This window comes from Conger conger, chromosome 1, assembly GCF_963514075.1.
Source record: "Conger conger chromosome 1, fConCon1.1, whole genome shotgun sequence".
Taxonomy (NCBI): Eukaryota; Metazoa; Chordata; class Actinopteri; order Anguilliformes; family Congridae; genus Conger; species Conger conger.
Window position 1 is genome coordinate 82,440,639 of NC_083760.1, and position 19,679 is coordinate 82,460,317.

Below are 19,679 nucleotides of genomic sequence, written 5' to 3' on the forward strand. Positions count from 1 at the left end.
GTTGTATTGTTCAGCGTTGTAATCTCTAATAGAGCAGACAACAGAGAGAGAGAGAGAGCGAGCCTTCTTTGTGACATGTCTCGTCATGACTAAGTGACCTCTGGCAGGAGAAATAGAGAAATGGAGAAACGGGGGAAGGCTTGCCCCCTTCACCCTTTCACCCCCTTCACCCCCCCCCCCCTGTCCAGCCCCCCTGAGGGAGAACTGGGATGGAGGGGCGCATAACCTCCAGATCCGCAATTTCTCCTCAAACAGAGCCTGCAGAAAACAACCTCCTCTGGGCTTCGTTAGGTCTGTCCCAGAGATATTATGATCACACACGTGTACACACACACACACACACACACACACTATTTATTTAGGTCCACATTTTAAAAATACATTGTAAGGGCACAAATATATATAAGCTGCATTCTGATGTCCTTCTCTTCAGTCGCAGAAAGCATACTAGTAAAGATCTAGCAAACAATATGCAGAATAACCAGCAAGAAACATGGGTATAAGAAACATCTTCTCCTCCATATCCAGCGACTTCCTATAACACACAGGCTCCATCACACATGCATTCATGCACCTGTGATAACACACATTCACTCAAACCCCACACAACACACATTACCACATTAACACACAGGTGCGAACATACACATAACCTCTTCACACACATTCCATGAAACATATACGCTCGCACACACACCCACGCTAACACACATTCAGTCAAACCCGCACCGACACCCAAACACTCGCACTTAAACCCGCACAGACACAGTCATAAACCTAAACAAGCGCACTTACACCCGTACAAACACAAGCATTTGTTCAGACATTTAGATTGCGTCAGGGCTGTGGTGAGAGTCACATGAAATTGAGACCCACACTGCTCTACCGGAAAGAGACCTGCCTCTTTCGAAGTGGCTTCCCTTTCGTAACAGTCTCTTGTGAAATGCATAATGGTGGCGGCTGACTTTGGGATAAGACCCACCACCGGCCCCCCCTGTGGGCGGTGTGCAGCCCGGGGTGATGTTAATAAAGCTGTGGATTTTTGCTGCTAATTAACCGTGCTGTTATGTGCTGAAGGTGTAACTGTCGCCAGGAAGGATATTAATCCTGTTTATTTTGGGTTTAGCTTTAATTTCCAACATCCAGTGGAATTTCGGGAAGATCCCAAGCGATTAGTAACGGCCCGTGGCTTTGACAGACGGGCGCAATTCCGGACGGCGACAGCGTCAGGGAGGGAGAAGCGCTGCTGCGGGATGAGGCCACTGGAAGGAAGGCCCACAGTGGCGGGTGACAGAGGAAGTTACAAAGGCAGGGAACAGAACGATCAGACTTCACTTCCTCTTCACGCCTTCCTCTTTCAGCCGTAAAACACGTGTCCATACACGCCGGTGTTATAACACACATCAATGCAAAAATGACACAAGTCCAGGTTAGTGGTGTCTGCGATCATGTGCGAGATCTAAACCGCTTCACCTCAAAACGGGTCATTATTGAGATACACGCGGCAGCATGCAAGCCAGTCGGTCACTGTTGAACAGCACGGTTGTGCACAGAAGTGTATCTATCTGCATAATGATGCCGATATTTTATGGACATATAAAATATGTTTACCATAGCGGTTTACTATGTAAATGAACATCAAATCAATGTAATATATGGGCAATGAACTATAAACCATACTAGGTTTATTTTACCTTAATATAAAGAAAGAAAAAAAAGTGTGGGACAGTATGTTTTTCATTTTGATGAGGTCTCCCCGGGACTGTTATAGCCCCCAGTGATATATGGCAACACTAATATGCTACTATTGGAGACCTGCTGAAGAGGAGGATGTTGTGCTATAGAATGAGGTAAAATCCAGTGCCACCTTTACTTTTATTCATTTATTTCTATTTATCTATGTTTTTTACATTCAGTTGGAGGTTGCGAGCAGTAGAATATTAATAATTACATTATGCAGCAAGGCTAGCACAACTTACTTTTGCCAGTGCACCGCATCACGACCTACTAGCATCACTCAGTGACGATAATCCCATTTTCAGTGCGGGGATTTGAGAGGTTACGTACATACTGCTGCCGACAGTCGAGCAGAAATTTGAGCGCCTCAGTGTATATATTTTTTTTTGGTATGGTCACGCCACCATGTGACCGAGCTGGAGCCAATTGTAAATCACATAATGTATAAAAGAGAGATGACATAACGAGCATATTTCTGAGCTGTGAAGGTTATTCAAGGGACACATCAAAAGCAATGCCTTCCGGGCGCATGTAGAGCTACAGATCATTGTTAGGCGCTTTGTTTACATTCAACTGACATAAGGTAATACTGATCTTATGGATCATTGCCAGACCGTATATCTAAGCCCTGTGAAAATAATGCTTTCTCTAGTGTTTGTGCTTATGACAGACTGGGTCATGACATATACGAGATGTGCTACTCGCTGCTCAGTGCTAACATGCTGGTTCTTTGTGTTCATTTGACATACACAACCTGTATTTTTCCATGATCACCTTTAACCCAACTATTAGCCAAATAAATAAAACAAAACTTGCCGGACCAGTTTCACAGACACAGTTTAAGCTTATTTGTGGACTAAATTCAGTTTTGTGTGGAGAATTCAATTTGAGTTTTGTGTTCAAAGTGGAATTTCGTCTAGGACTAGGGTTAATTTATGTTTGTGAAACTGGCCCTTGTATGTATGGGTTATGTAGGCCATCGCTTTGGAGCTGTTGCTTTCACACAGACCCACACTTATTCAGCTTCTGCAGTGTTTCCTCTGCCCCACATGAACAGGCACATTTTCATCTGCATATCAGAGCAGTGACATGCACTCACTGAGCACTTTATTAGGTACGTATTAGACATGTATTTTATTTACTTACTGGTCGTCTGCTGTAGCCTATCCACTGACAGGTTTGTGTTCGGAGATGCTCTTCTGCATACCACTGCTGTAATGCCTGGTTATTTGCATTACTGTCACCTTCCTGTCAGCTTCGACCAGTCTAACCCTTCTCCTCTGACTTCTCTTATTAACAACGCCTTTTTGCCCGCAGAACTGGTGCTCACTGGATGGTTTTAGGTTTTCACACCATTCTCTGGAAACTCTAGAGTCTGATTGATTGTCAATTGATTCAAATTTGTTGAATCCTTATTAAAGACAAATATTTCTGCATGTAAAAAAATATACATATAGCCCAGTACTATATAGCCCATATAGCCCATATTAACCATTATTTTTCAATCATCTTTATCAAGGGTAGTAATAACATTGGAAGCCACATAACGCATGCATGCAATATGTATGTTTGTGTATTACATATGCAGGGAGGCCGCCATTGCATATAAGCTGGCAAATTGGCAATTCAGATCTAACACTCCTGTTACATAATTAATATATTGTTTTATAATTCATCACAAGATTTAAGGTCATACATGGCTAAAAGGAAAGTGACTGCAGGCACATTACCTGTATCATCTCATATTTGCCACACAGACAGTGGCAAAGCATGAAATACCAAAGGCATCAAAAGGGCTTTTTCTTTTAAAGACGCATCCGTGGAATGAGTACAACTTGAAAGCGTGCCAAACTTGAGAAAAGGTTATGAAATGCCGTCAAGAGCTTTGTGTGCCAGAAATATCCAGAGTATCCAAAGTCTGGTTATTACTGGGCTGAAGATCCTCCAGGGGCACATCTTCCACTCCTACTGTCTGTGGACCGTAGGCCATATGTCAAATATTCATAAAATGTGCTATAGTGACCTATCAAAAAGTCACGATGATTATTATACTAAATTTTGGGCGTGCATGTGTGAATTATGGCGTGTGGATTAAGTGTGAAAATGTTCAGCAAGGCCTGAACCATACTGTCCTGCATGACAGAAAGGAAGAAAGAAAATGCATTGTTAATGAGAGAGGTCTGAGGAGAAGGGTCTGCCAGGTCTGCACCACACATTACGACAGTGGTGTGCAGAAGAGCATCTCTGAACACGCAATGCATCAAACCTCTAAGTGGATAGGCTACAGCAGCAGAAGTCTAGACTTAATAAGTCAAAAATGTTTAGAACATGAAACATACTATTATCAGACCTTATGTTAACATGCATATATGTATCTTATTTCAGCATGCAAACAGTAGCCTATATCTCTGGTTCATTAGTGAATGTGTCTAAAAAAAACTGGCAGCCATATTTGGTGTGTGTTACATGGCATTACATTATATACACATCATAACCAGGGACAAGTAAAAACCCTAGAGGGAAGTACGGTTCCAAGTGCTAGAGCGATCACATAGATCTTGTGGCCTCTGAGCCCCTGTATCTCCCAGTTCCTGGCAAGATTAATCAAAAAGATGGCTGCATTGTGCTCTTGGCTCAGCAGACGCGAATACTCCGCAGGCTTCCTTCTCTCCACGAGGATCTATTTGCCGATTGGACTGAAGACACGGTGATGTCACAATCTATACGATGTCATCTCATTGAAAGGTGAACGGAAAACCATAGACCAGTGAGTGAGCCTGGGCAGGATCTATCAAAGGACTGGTGTTTTTCAGAGATGGCAAAATAAATAAATAAATAAATAAATAAATAAAGTGACATTTGACTGCCTCCCCCTCTTTTCTGCAAAGACTGCGGCCTCTGTTTTCCCCCCTGAATATCTGTCATTGTCCATTGTGACAGGGTCGGCCTTTTTCAACTCTGAAATGTTTGGGCCTGAGTGAGCTTCAGATGCAGCGATAGCGTCTTTTTCCATTTCTGTGACGGTAATGGGGGATACGCCCGCATTGGAATCTCGAAATACTGAGGTTTTGTAATTTCCTTCCTCCTTTGGACACCTTTATGCGTTTAAAGACAAGTTGCTAACAGTAACAGAGAGAGAGACAGAGAGAGAGAGAGAGAGAGAGAGAGAGAGAGAGAGAGAGAGAGAGAGAGAGAGAGAGAGAGAGAGAGAGAGAGAGAGACTGAGTGGCAGTTACACTCCCCCTCATTCTTGGGGAGTGTGGGCATCCTGTGGAAAATATAGCCTACCACCTCCAGAAAACACATAAGTCATAACATTGTCAGAGCAATCCTGGAATATGGACAACATTGTGACAATGCTATGTTCTTGCTGGGCAGTAGCCTATGAAATAGTTCTCGACAATTCTGAAACCATATTTTGCTGGATGAAAGCCCATTTGCTAATTTTTTGTTTCATTGTGGATTAATTTTCAGAAAATAACAAACTCATTATGTCATATTTATGATATGTATGCTGTCATATTAGTCCGGTTGATTTTTCAGTTTCGTGTTTTATGCAATGGTGGGAACAGACGGACAGAAAGACCGGGGGTTGGGGAGGATGGATGAGTGACACCCAAAGGCCCACGTGTTAGCGTTCGTGAGCAAAGGAGGAAGCGAGAGGTTAACGGTTGTTTGACGCAGACTTTGCATAACTGGCACTGAATACGCGGATTGTGCTGGACTCCGCTGAGACTGAGAAGCGACCTGTTGGCACTGTAGAATGGGGAACAAACGCAGTCTAACGGTAAGGGGGTTCAGTCCCGCAAAGCTTTGAATTACAGGCAGATATGGGGCGAGGGATGAATGGAGTAAAAGTTCAAGAGGAAAAGTTCGGGTGGAAAACTTGAGACACGTGGGCCCAGCCGCATAGGTTGTGCCGGCAAATAACGAGAGGATGTGTACATCGCTAATTTACAAGTTTTAATACGCGGTAGTATTAAAGTGCTATTTTCAGGTTACCTATAAACTGTGTCAAACGTGCATGATTGTTACCTTGACTTGGGTCCATAAGTAATTGCAGAAAAGGTCATGGAACCGTGGTTAACATAATTGGTTAACAGAGAAAGATATTAGAAGGAAATGATCTTGTCCAAGATGGTGGAAGCTAGTGCAGTTGCTAGGTGCTATAGGTGAAGTTCTAAATCTCAAGCGCAGTTATGTTACTTTGATCTGATCATTTCAAAATGTACATTATGTAGGCAAGGTGCATGTAATAAAAATAACTAACCCAACTGTTATCTTCATATTATGCACACAGGTGACCCAGCTTTGTCTGACCCTCTGTGATAAAGCCTCCTCAATTTTAAACACTAAATAAATATTTTTCAAATAGAAACAATCTGTTACTCATCAACAAATTCTCATAATCCTCATAATCTTTGTACCCTGATGGTATATCGCTTTTGTAAAATTATAAAAGACAATGCTTAACCTTTCTGTGGTAGGGTCACTCCAGGAAGGGTCATAACATTTCATGCTGAGAAAAAGAATAGAGGGTTTAAACTGCTGTTAAAGACAAGCTGAAATCAAAATTCACTTTTTCACTTTTTCCCTCAATTTACTCAATTCTTCATAACCGTACGAAAACATCTTAAAGTATATATATATATATATATATATATATATATATATATATATATATATATATATGTGTGTGTGTATGTCAATATATATATATATATATATATATATATTGAAAAAATATGAAAAAATTGTAATGGCAAACTTTTTTTCCATCCAATTCCTGGATTTTACAAGATTTTACATCATCATGTACCAGTGGACACCGTGTATGTCGATTAAATCTCTGTCAATTTCCCGTTGCTCGTCAATCAATATTCTTTTCACACAGGAGCGCACATCATAATTTGTCGTCCCTCTCCTCATCTGACATCAGTGAAATCAACTCTCCGCACTTCAAATATTTCCTCCGTTTCACTCATATATAGGGTACGTCATATCACAGAAGCTAGTGCTGCTATAACTTCTGTTTCAGCTCAGAAAAGGGCCGTTTTGACCCTAAGGACAGCACAAAGATTAAGGATAACTGTAAGTGGGGCGGCACGGATGGTGCAGTGGGTAGCACTGCTGCCTCACAGCAAGGAGGTCCTGGGTTCGAATCCCCGTCGGCCGGGGCCTCTCTGTGCGGAGTTTGCATGTTCTCCCCGTGTCTGCGTGGGTTTCCTCCGGGTACTCCAGTTTCCTCCCACAGTCCAAAGACATGCAGGTTAGGCTGATTGGAGAGTCTAAATTGCCCATAGGTATGAGTGTATGAGTGTATGAGTGTGTGAGTGAATGGTGTGTGTGCCCTGTGATGGACTGGCGACCTGTCCAGGGTGTATTCCTGCCTTTCGCCCAATGTATGCTGGGATAGGCTCCAGCCCCCTGTGACCCTGTTCAGGAAAAGCGGGTTCAGATAATGGATGGATGGATGGATGGATGGATGAAAGTGTAAGTCTTATATCCACTGCGCCCTTTTACATGCTACATGCCTGGTGTTAAAATTACGCACACGCACACACTGCAGAAATGCAGATCAAACGGTGTTGGGAGCAGGAAAGAAGCACGTGAATTCAGCACTTTAAACGGTTGTTCCCAGCTAGTTAGACTTTCTCACACGCATTCGTTACTATGGTGAAATTCCAACACGGGGGCTTGTCACCTAAGGAGCACAACGTTCTGCTTTAAGTGTTTTTATTTATTTATTTATTTATATTATTCAAACACATCTGCAAATATATCGCGAGTGACTGATCTGCCGTCAGGTTTGTTGTTCGGCATTAAAGTACGCTCTGAACTCACCTGCGTTACTCATCAGGCTCTGGCTGTGTCCTATTATACTCAGCGCGGGGACGTGGGTGGATTCTATACTCAGTGTTCCAGATCACGGAAGTCTGGGGCCTGGGTGTGAAATGAAAACCGAGCACCCAGTGGCGGTCTACTAAAGCAAATGTCAGAGGTTCACCTGGCAATTACCATTTATCACGCATTGTACGTGCAGACGGAGTCTGAGTCGCTGAGATGCTGTAGGCTTTGGAAAAATCCCAGGAAGCCTTTGAAAACAAAACTACAGTGAAAGTTAATAATAGGTCAAATCAACTTCAGTGGATTTTATATTCAGACTCACACCCCCACCCCTGGCTCCCTGAGCTTTTTTGTATTACCATTTCTAAATGATTTCTAAAACCGCCGATTGTGTTTGAGCACAAAGGGGTCATTGCAGAAGTGCTGGAGCCCCTTATAGGATATAATCCCAGTTAAATGTATTCAGGCTTGTGAAGTGTGGCGTTCCGCAATGAAATGATGTGTGACACGGACAGAACGTTGGCACTGCTACGGAAGTGATACTTCAAGCCACAGCAATGCATAAATTTCCTGTCTGCGAAGGCAAATGACATTTGAATACAAATAGGAAGTTTCAAAACACAGTCGGTAATCGTGCGCTTGTCGGTGTGCGTTCGTGTGTGTGTGTGTGTGTGTGTACGTAGCCCAGCGTTCTTCTGGCCTTCCTTTTCTGTGGTTTGTCTTAATTGTTTTGACAGTACTCGTTTGTCTTTCCTGCACAGTTTTTGTTTCCATTTGAATTTTAAATCGATTGGGTGGCTGTTTGAAAAGTGTTTTTTCTCAGACAGGTTTGGTCTGACAGTGTCTGATGCTGGCCAGATCACACCCTTTGTTTAAAATTGGTTGCAGATTCAGCTAGGGCGGCATGATATGAGGATAATATGCGATAACATTGTTGAATATTGCGATGACGATATGACTTGCGATAAACAAACAAATATTGACGTGTACACAGTTCTCATGTCCTACTGCTTTTGGTACACTGCTTACGTTATTATGATTTCCAACATTCATGCTTTTGTTGAACAAATTGCACATGAACAGCCAATCAATTTAACAGCACGTCAATTGAAATAAATACTATTCATCCCAGTCCAAACAGTCTTTTTATGCGATGTGTTTATCTCGCATGTTCATAATCCCGTTGACGGTAAATATACGACGCATCGTGCAGCCGTAGGCTAAGCACTGCTACTACAGGTGTGGTTAGCCTTGGTCATGGATAGCTATAGGGTCTGCAGCCCTGAAGGCTATTCAGACCCTAGGAGCCTGATCAGACAGCTGTGCTTGACTGCACTAGTTCATTACAGTAAGTACCCGGGTCCTAATGAAGACCACAGACCCTGTGGTGCTCCAGAAAGGGGGTCAGCCACCAGTGACCTGCGGCTTTGCTCTATGTTTCTGGGACTTTCGACTGAAAGTGATCTGTACGCACAGTGCCATAAACTGTTTGATTGGCTCAAGAGCTGAGCACAACTGTCGCATTAATGGCATGCGGACAATACGGAGATGAACAGAACAATGCATTGCCATTTCTTATTAATGAATGGGTGTGTCTCACTGTCTCTTCCTCTTTCCCCCCCCTCTCTCTCTCTCTCTCTCTCTCTCCATCTCTGAGTTCAGGCTGCACCAGGTGTTAAGTCTGTTCTGCCTCTTCATTTTTGTATGTGGATTGTGTTTTTCAGATGGAGTTTTGGGGGGTTTATCTCTGTCTGTCTGTCACGTTAGGAGGTGAGTCAGTTGTAATCTCCCTGTTTTATCGCTCTGTCTTTCAATACTGCGAGGTGATATCTCTGGCCCTACGCTATGGCGAAATGTATTCTCACATTCCCCTCCCCCTCTCCACTCTCTCCTCTCCTCTTACCAGGGCTGATGCAACATTCAGTGAAATGCAAATGGACAGACATTTATTAGTAACACATTTCTGTGTGACAGAATTAAACGCAAATCAATGCATTTGCTCTCAAGAATTTAGTGCTAATTGTAAATGTTAGCTAATTGTAAAAAAAACAAAACTATCTAATATATACTAAAAGTTCCACTGTTCAACAATAAACAATAAAGCTCTGTTTATAGCCATTGGTTTGTGAAAAGGACCCTATTGTTAAAGTGCCAGCTCAATTCAACAGCAGACTATTATTATAACTGCCTCTGAATGAGTTTGCCTGTATTTTACAGTGGAATTGTTTGGATTTAACACTGTGGCTACCTCTGGGGAAGTCCTTTAGAATAGGAAGCTAGGTACCGTTCTGGAATTGATGACATATTCACGTTCATGTTGTGTACTGTGCAGTGCATTGTGGGTGTTGTAGTTCACCCACCTCGTCATGTGTAATGTCCACATTTTCCCAGGCTGCACAGGACAGCTCTCTATGTCCATTGAAGGGCCGGTTGGTTATACTCTGTCTGAGAAGCCGCTTCCCACCACCACTCCAACCCCCACGTTGCCAGGTACAGTCTTTTTCCATCACGTAGACACATTCATTTTTTTCCTGGAGTCCTGCTCACCTTGGTGAATTAACAGGCCTCAAGGGCTGTGTTAAGTTTGGGGGGCGGGGGGGGAGGGTGGTTTACCTTAGAATCATTTTTCTGGGGAGAAAGGGTCTGTAAACGGCCCCTAGGGAAAGTGTTTTGTTGCTCTGCCGCGCCAAGTCCAAAACGTATTTTTAAAATGCTTTGGTGTGTCCAACCAATCTCCTCCACCGGGTTTTTTTTTCTATAGTTCATCAACTTTACTTGCCGGTTTGATTTCTCATTCTTTCTCCCATTGCTTTCCAAATAGCACTTTGAGCCCCTTCACTGCTGTGCTCTGAAAAACAATCCTCTGCTGAACGCTGATTGTCTGAGTCTGCAGTGAAATCTCACATTTTCGGGAGGAACGCGTGCGGTAGGTATTGAAGTGATTGTTCATCTGCTTCCCTCCCCCTCTAGAAAACACCATGTTGATGACCCCCGAAACCACAGTGGCTACTCAAGGTCACAGTACAGAAGGGCCTTCTGCAGATGACAACGGCACCTCAGTATCGCAGAATAACTCCCCCTCGGGTAAACACTGCCTTGTGACTGCTCGGACCAAACGCACTGTTTAAAAAGACGGGATGATTATAGAGCTGGACATAAAATTGTGCATCTCTCTCCCTCCCTCTCTCTCTCTTTCTCTCTGACTCTCCCTCCCTCTCTCCCTCTGTCCCTCCCTCATTCTTTCCCTGACTCTCCCTCCCTCTCTCTCTCTCCGACTCTCTCCCTCTCTCTCTCTCCCTCCCTCCCTCATTCTCTCTCCAACTCTCTCCCTCCCTCGTTCTCTCTCCCTCTTTCTCTCTCTCTCTGACTCTCTCCCTCCCTCTCTCTTTCTCTCTCCGACTGTCTCCCTCCCTCCCTCTCTCTCACCCTCTTTCTCTCTCTCTCCCTCTTCCCCCTCCCTCTTCCCCCTCTTTCTCTCTCTCTCTCACCCACAGCCAATGCAACTGAGTCCAGTGGTACCCCTGGAGCGAATGCAACCATCACCGTTCTTGGTAAAGAAATACAGCTCGACCATTCCTTAAATTACATTTTGGCAAACACAGATTACATTTAAGGTAACACTTTACTTGAACCCTTCCACTGAAGGCTGACATAAAACTGTCCTACACATGACACACCAGCTGTCACTTGATTAAATAACAGATGATGTCGGTTCATGTCAATTGATTTGACATCACTTTTATCTCTCTTGCTCCGCTTCGTAGTCTCAAGGCTACGCGATACAGTATACTTTATGTCAGTAATAACATTGTCATTTGCTGTTAAAAATATGACAGTTTTATTTAAGTTGACATAGACCCACATCATCTGTTATGCGTGTGACAGCTGTTATGTCCTGTGTATTACAGTGTTATGATGTCAGCCTCATGTCAAAGGGTTTGAGTAAAGTGATACCCATTTTTAAATACAATGCATACATTCAGCTGGACCTTTCCTGCAGAAAGCTTGTGTACCCAGCTCAAGATTACAACTTCAGCACTCCACCTGAGACTCAAACACACTACCTGTGAGTTGCAAGGCCAGTTTCCAAACTATTATTACAACACTGTCACCATATATAAGAAAAATGAATCGGTTTATACAACTGGATAATACAATGCAACAATATCACTGGAGGAATTGGGTTACCATCATACCTCCACAGTACAATAACTGTACAACACACTCTGAACAGACCTGGGTCAAACCAGGTCTGAATCGTACCTCAGCGGTACGATAGCTATACCACGCCCAGGGATGTGAGCCTGCAACTCCAGCTCTGACCCAAGCACCATGGTGCAGTGGCACACTATTCAGTATGCAAACGGTCACAAGTGACTGTCTCTGCTGGAATCACCCCCTCTTCTGGAGCCTGGGTCTCTCATTCAGTCTGACCGCAACGCTCACTTCCCTCCACTCCGATTTAACACGGTCATTCACGTCGCTGTTTCAGTGCCCCAAATTATACCGTAGTGCTGCGTCTGTGGTCCTGGAAATGAGCGAACAATCTTGGGTAATGTCTCCTAAAGAAGAGGATCGGGTCCGACAGAAATTGAAGGGAAGAGTGTGTTGTGGTCACATCGAGCAGAGCAGTCCTCCATCAGCCGCAAATACTGGAGTGTCACAGTGTATCGGCGTCTCATTTATCAGTTTAAGTCACGATGGCCAGAAGAGTCCGCACACCTCGTTTCCCATGCCTGCGTTAGCGAAAGGTACGCCCCCAACACACACACACACACCGTGTTCCCAGGCCTGCGTTAGCGAAAGGTACGCGCCCAACACACACACACACACACACACACACACACACACACACACACACACACACACACACACACACACACACACACACACCGTGTTCCCAGGCCTGCATTAGCTAAAGGTACACCCCAACACACACACACACACACACACACACACACACACACCGTGTTCCCATGCCGGAGGTACACTCCCTACACACACACACACACACACACACACCGTGTTCCCAGGCCTGCGTTAGCTAAAAGTACCCCCCCCCCGCACCATCCCCGTACTCAGCAGAGTTTCAAATACCCAACACAGAACAGACTCAGACAGAGAGCTCCAAGAAACCATGCCATATGGAACAAAAAAACTATTTCACTCGCTCCTCCATAGCGAGGCAGTATGGATATTAATATTAATTAGCGGTAGGCTAGATTTGCTGTGCGCCTTTTCTTGGCCTTAGAAAAATGTGAAGATACGGAGAGTCCGGCTAGACGTGCTGAAATTCAGACATTAAAGAGTGTTGTTGTGCGCCAGTGATAAGCCTGACAATGTAATGAGGAAGCGACTGAATTAATTATACAACGCGTGTCTGTCAAACATGAAAAAGTTCCATTTAAATCCGCAGAATGAACCCACCTGTAAAATCATTAGATATGCGTGGATCCATGTGACAGCAATCAAGATATTAAAGCTGAAGATTTTAATGAGTCGGTGCTGCGTTATGAATATTGATGCACTTTCTAACTGTGAAACTTGAGTTGCAAAAACTGTTGTACTGCAGTTTAAAATGCTTCAAATATGTTTCCCTCGCTCTTCAGTGGTCACAAGCGATGCCACAACCCACAGCACCAGGAAGAAGACTGTAGATGAGGACAAGGAACGGCACTGGGGCTGTATGTGCATGCTTTTTTAAAACCATGTTCTATTACACGCGTTATCCAATTTTACAGTCCCCTGCTGCTTGAACAAAGCCCTTTGACTAAGTATAAAAATGGCACATTTCATAGCGTCTTAACTTCTCATCAGATTAGCCCAGATATACTCAGTTTAAGGAGATGAGTGAAGTCATCCTCCAGATAGCTTATGTAAAAGTCAAACTGCTGTCGTCAGATCCAGAATGGATCAGCCAGCTCACTCTTAGGGCCTAGTTTACTAAGACCTTTGAGCACATGCAAAACAAATACCGCAACCAATCACCGGTCATGTTATTGGTTTCACATGTGCCAAAAGGTCAACGGTTTAGCATGTGCTAAAGCTCTTAGTAAACCAGGCCCTAAGAATGCACTGCTCACTCTTCTTGGACAGGCTATTTGGAAAGACAGTAGCAGGAGTTGCTACTGCAGTATGCTTACAGTGTGTTTCTGTGCTTTTCCTTTCTGGCCATAGATCAGACCCTGGAGTCATCTTTTTCATACGGTGAGTGTCTCTTGCTCATGAAGCCTGTTCTGTACATGGGGCCTTCTTTTCCCGGAGTCTGGTAGTGGTTGTTAGGGACAGTTTGGGGACCAGTCCTGAGAAGGCACTGTGGTCTGGTAAGGAGCCCAGGCTGTGTCAGTGCCGATTGGCTACAGCGTTTGTTTCTGGAAAATCCTCCTCCGCCTCAGCTTGTGGACTGAGGTGTGACATCACACTATTTTGGAGGAGAACGCAGGTGCATGTCTGCGCTCTACCAGATAGCGCCTGCAGTCTGCCCTGGCCTGCTAAGCCTAGTCTAGGGCAAGGACTGAGGCGACGTGGTACGTGTAGGTAGTGTGGGCTAGCGCAAGCTTCGGCATCTGAGGACAACAAGAAAAAGAAAAAAAACAAACAAAAAACAGTCAGAAGGTGAAGCACTGTGTATTTATATCTGCCTTCGTGAAAAACGTGTTTGGGGTTATTGATAAACACATGACTGGCGATGTCGCCATGGTAATGCGCTGCTTTTCTCCCGACTGATGAACGGCAGTTTTACATGTCATTATTTTTTCACGGGGATGATTGAAATGAAAAGGCACTGGTGGTGTGGTCCGAGATTAATCAATGTGCAAATGAACAGCCTCTTTCTGAGTGGACATTACACACTGTTGTTAGAAGTGCATTCTCACAGTTTTTATGTGGGAAGCTTTTATGGTATTGCAGAGTGTAACTGCCATTTGCCATTTCCTTGTTACGGGACCCATTTATGCATGTGTATATTTCAATGTTTTAATTTTGAGTATCTCACCACTTGCTGTCTTACAATATAAAGTTCCACAGTGCAGCATTTTTAGCAGAGCATCTCAGGATTTGATTGGTGCAATTCTTCGTTTTATCAAGGTGGCTGTAACAAGTCAGAGGTGGCAGCATGATACCCTGCCTCTTGTGGCCCAGTTTGGTTGCCGTACCCAGTCCAGGGTTGGACCATAATGAAGCCGAATCTCAGGCAGCAAACATGGAGGCTATTTCACAAAGCAGGATTACTGCATTAGCAGGGTAACTACACTGAGTAAAAGCCAGAACAGCTCTTTTTACTTCAGTCCAAGTTTCGGATTTAGGAGGGTTCAGGGTTTTACTCAGTGCAGTTATCCAGCTAACTCTCCAATCCTGCTTTGTGAAACGGGGCCCGTGTTCAGGTGTAGCTTGCCACATAAGGATACTCGAAGTAGGCCAAAGCTGAGCCAGACGCTGCTTACCACATCGCGGTCTGCGTGAATCCTGCCTGGAAGTATTTCTGTTGTGGGCCACACATAGCTTGCTGTATAATTGGGCTGTCGGCTGTGCCGACATCAGGCCAGAATTGGGCCTTGTGTGTGTAGCTATTGCCAACAGTCAGCGGAATGTGCCAGCACTTTGCCTGGAGTCGGTGTGCTATCCGGGCAGAGTGCCATATTATCTATTCAAAAATATACTTAGAAACTATCTGCAACTCTTTCTCCTACAGTACTCCCATGGCACGGTAAAGCAAGGCTAATTTACATACTGTACAAAGTTTCATTTGTTGTGATCTTCACCTTAATGTACCGTGAAGAGTAAGACAAGCTAATGCTCCTGCAGTAATCACTGAAGGTAAAGTTAAAAGCTGTGCAGATGGTGGGAGACACAGAGAAGATGGCATCATTGTTCTTGAAAAAATGTTTTTGGATTGTTAAGTGAAGTGACGGAATTGATTGAATTGTGTAAAAGGGATCGGTTCACGGTCACTCTGAGGGAAATGGTCATCAGAAAAAGATTGAAGATAAATAATCTACTGTTATTTGTTCAATTTAAAATAACCATCTCTTGAGCCTGACAATGCAGGTTGATTGATGAAACATTCTTTGGTGAGACCTATCGTTGTTGCTATGGTTGCGGTTGCTATTCAGAAACATAGCCTGGCCAGGAAGCTCACTGTCTTCAGCTCAGCTCACCATTAACAAAATGGCGTGACTATGACTCGTATTGAACGTGGCGGAAGCAGGATAACGGAGGTCTTCTAGGTTTACTCAGCACAGCTAACTCAGTAACCCCACTTTGTGAAATACCCCCAGGTCAACACGCTCGCCTTCTCCCAGTTTGAACAGCTTGGTGAAGTGCCATGCTTATTCACATTGTAAGACGTGCAGCTTTTATTTAAAGTACTGAACATGAGCCTCTCTCTCTCTCTCTCTCTCTCTCTCTCTCTCTCTCTCTCTCTCTCTCTCTCTCTCTCTCTCTCTCTCTCTCTCTCTCTCTCTCTCTCTCTCTCTCTCTCTCTCTCTCTCTCTCTCTCTCTCTCTCTCTCTCTCTCTCTCTCTCTCTCTCTCTCTCTCTCTCTCTCTCTCTCTCTCTCTCAGACTACAGCTTACTCCGGCGTGTGGGGCTAGGAATGGCGTTCCTGTTCTTTATGATTGGCATCCTGGTCATTGCAAGTAAGTACAATCTGTTCTCTGCAAGGTTATTATAGTTTTGTCTTTTTCATTCATTTCATTCATTCCTATCTATACCATTTACAGATTTCATTTCCAGATTTTTTTTAAGTTCTCCATGTTAGTTTATTTTTTCTTTTGAAGATCCATTCTTTTGCAAAAATATTATTTGTAGTTTATTCTGCGGGAGAGAATGGATGTTTCAATTGCTGTAAAAATCTAACCTTTCCACTCTTTGTGTAAAGGGTTAACGGAAAGAGAGTGGGAATTATGGCAGAGTATACCTTAGCCACTGAAATGTGGTTTTACAGTAGATGTACAATATTTATAATGAGTGGTACTGTAGGTTCCACTGATTAAAATGAGCAGCAATTTCCATTTAAAACCGGCACGGTTAATTAAGACAGATTCTGCCACAAAAGACAATGTTAAAAGCTTCTAAGTAAGTAATGTTACTATTTAAACGCAGGCACTCGAATAAAAAGGTAGAGTGTATTTAGATAGATCATAGGCTGTGCTCTGTCCATTTCACTCAGTTTTGGGCTTTGCATTGTACAGTATAAAATGTAAAAAAAAAATGTTTTATTTTAGTCTGATGCAAAGATTTTTTATGAGTATATTTTTTTCATGGATAGCTTTTTTAAAATATTTTTGTTACCTAATCGCCGTGGTTGTCCACACACTCTCCACCCATCCCTCTAGGGGGTGCTGTTTTAATTCTAGTAAATCACGCTTGTTTCCCAAATGTTTGATTCACTTAAATTGCAATGATGCAGTGAAATTAGAAGCAATTAAGTTTTCCAAGCTTTGGCTCGCTCAAATTTGAAACAGGAACTGGAGCATGAAATGTCATATAACATCATAAACCCCCACCGCCCACCCCACCCCACCCCACCCCACCCCACTACCACATGCCACCCCACGACCCTGATCTCATTTTCAGTCAGTCTAGGAAGTGCAGTTTCTAACTCTAGGTCTGCATCTTATCAGACTCCAGTTGTGTCCTCTGATGAATTCACAGTGTAGCAGTCTCAGCCAGAACAATAGTATGGCAGTTAGGAACAGCAGTGGTTAGATAACAGTGATTAATTGGTCTCGGTTGAGCAGTAGGATAAGTGTTGATGAAATGCTAGGGATGGGCAGTTTGAAGTCCCACCTCACTGCATGGTTTTCTGATCAAATCCTGCACCCAGGCAGCTGGATGATAGGTAGAGAGATGGGTCTTTTTTTGCCTACTGTAAACGGCTTCACCACTTACATCCCCAGACACTTTTGACAACAAGCGATGATATTACAAAGAACAAGTGAGGAGGTAGATGATGGCAACATCTTATGCAGCCTGACCTAATGGGATATTATCTAGGCTAATGTGTGTAAAGTATCTGTGATTACGAGTTGCGGGGCTTTAACTGCCAACTCATCAGCCAGCAACAAACACAAGGTCAGAGCGAAGCGATATGAAGGTTAACCCTCGACGCCAGGGAGCCCGCTTAATTAAAGCCGGGGCGAGGGAATGCCTTGGGGCGTTCAATTTTGATCACCGGAAAGCGTGTGTTTAAAATGCGGCGGACCGGCCGTTCGCTGGTCACCGTGGGTTACTGACCCCCCCTTCTGTTTCCCCGTCCCCCTCGCAGGCAGCAGAGTGGGCAAGATTCCCAAGTGGCGCAAGCGCTCAGGAAAGTGAGTACCGCCACCGGACCCCCGAGGTCACGCCGAGGTCGCGGGGCCACCGGGGGCGATCACTGCGAGGAGCCAATGAGCTTCTCACAGAGAGGTCGGAGGTCAGCAGGGAACGTGCTGTGGAATCGCGGGGTCTGACTGCCGTGCTCCTCTTTCAGGACTTACGAGGTGACCAGAGTCTGATGGAGGGAAGAGGCGCTCGGAGACCCGCTCGCTGGAGATGCTGGCGCTGAGCCCAGGACGGGAGTGGCCTGGTACAGAACGGAGAGGCTGACTGAGGGGTGCTGCACATTGAGATTTTCACTAAACTCCGGGTAGTTCTGGGGCCAGGACAACAGGAGCGGCATCACGCCGCACGATCAATGTGCCACGATCCAGTGGACAAAACACACCCGATATTCAGATATATTCGAAACAGGCTCCTCTGCCTTAAAGTACTCCCTATGTTTTTCCAATAACTGGTTCCTGCTTTTGTGTTTCATCAGCTAAAATATTTCAAAGCTTCTTTCCTGGTGTTACTGAGATTGACGATTGGAGTGTATTAATCTAATAAAACTTGTGTTACAAAACGTGACGGCTTCTCGCAGCGCTGAAGCGCCCCCTGGAGGATATTGGGCTGTACTGCAGCTTGAAATGAGCTGCCTTGGGATTGTGTGGGACTATAAATGTGGTCCCACAGGAAGGATTTCAGGTACTAAACTCCCGCTCCTGGAGGTTTTTTTTTTTTTTTTTTTTACAGAATCTGAAATCAAAGTGTATTCCTCCATTTCCTGTAGTTTTATGGCTCATGATTAAGGTCAATTTGTCCTTATTTCAGTTAATATTCATAAATTAAACTGTTGATATACACTAAGTGAGCACTTGATTAGATATTTATTAGACGTATGTTTTAAACTTATTGGTCTTCTACTGCTGTAGCCTATCCACTTAGAGGTTTGACACGTTGTGTGTTCAGATATGCTCTTCTGCATATCACTGTTGTAATGGTTATTTTACCGTTTACATTAATGTACTGTCACCTTCCTGTCAGCTTCGATCAGTCTGGCCCTTCTCCTCTGACCTCTCATTAACAAGCCATTTTTGGCCGCAGAACTGCTACTCACTGGATATTTTGTTGTGTGTGAAAATCCCCGGAGATCAGCAGTGTCTGAGATACTCAAACCACCCTGTCACATCACATTTCTTCCCCATTCTGACATTTGGTTTGAAAAACAGCTGAACCTCTTGACCACATCTGCTTTTATGCATTCAGTTGCTGCCACAAGGTTGGCTGATTAAATATTTGCATTAACAAGCTGGTGTACAGGCCTACCTAATAAAGTGATCGCTGAGCGTATATATACCGTATGCACACTGTTTTGTGAAGAATGTAATTGCTTCCCTGAAGGATTTATTTTATTTTTATGTGATACATTGTTAAGGATATCCTTCATGTTAGCTCTGCAGACACATGAAAGAGTGAGCTGTGGCATTAACTATGGCTAATGGATGATTCTAAGGGAAATGAAAGCGAGACTGCTATCACCCTATTAATCTTTGATAAATGCTTTTGCATTAGCTTATCAAATGGAACGGAAATAAAAATTGATTGCGGGTTTGATTCTGCGACTGATAGCAATGTGGTGGCTAGCCTTCACATCCCCTGTACACAGTCAGGAAAGAAAACCCCATTAACATTGATTTTGGTTGTCAAGCCCCCCTGAGAGAATAGTTTTCCTTTTTTTTCTGCCATACTAAATCCCCCCCCACCACACCACACCACACCACACCACACTACTTCAT

The 19,679-nt window shown here is 44.0% G+C and overlaps 1 protein-coding gene across 1 annotated transcript; it reads left to right on the forward strand.

Annotated features, from left to right (window-relative positions):
* The first annotated feature begins 5,314 nt into the window (after nucleotides 1-5,314).
* On the forward strand, nucleotides 5,315-19,244 carry fxyd5 (FXYD domain containing ion transport regulator 5). Its single transcript, XM_061250323.1, has 10 exons — nucleotides 5,315-5,524; nucleotides 9,309-9,354; nucleotides 9,976-10,074; nucleotides 10,555-10,668; nucleotides 11,079-11,135; nucleotides 13,194-13,268; nucleotides 13,762-13,791; nucleotides 16,146-16,220; nucleotides 17,852-17,897; nucleotides 18,056-19,244. Exons 1-10 carry the CDS (start codon nucleotides 5,501-5,503, stop codon nucleotides 18,078-18,080), a joined length of 591 nt encoding a protein of 196 aa, XP_061106307.1. The 5' UTR covers nucleotides 5,315-5,500; the 3' UTR covers nucleotides 18,081-19,244.
* Nucleotides 19,245-19,679: the final 435 nt, after the last annotated feature.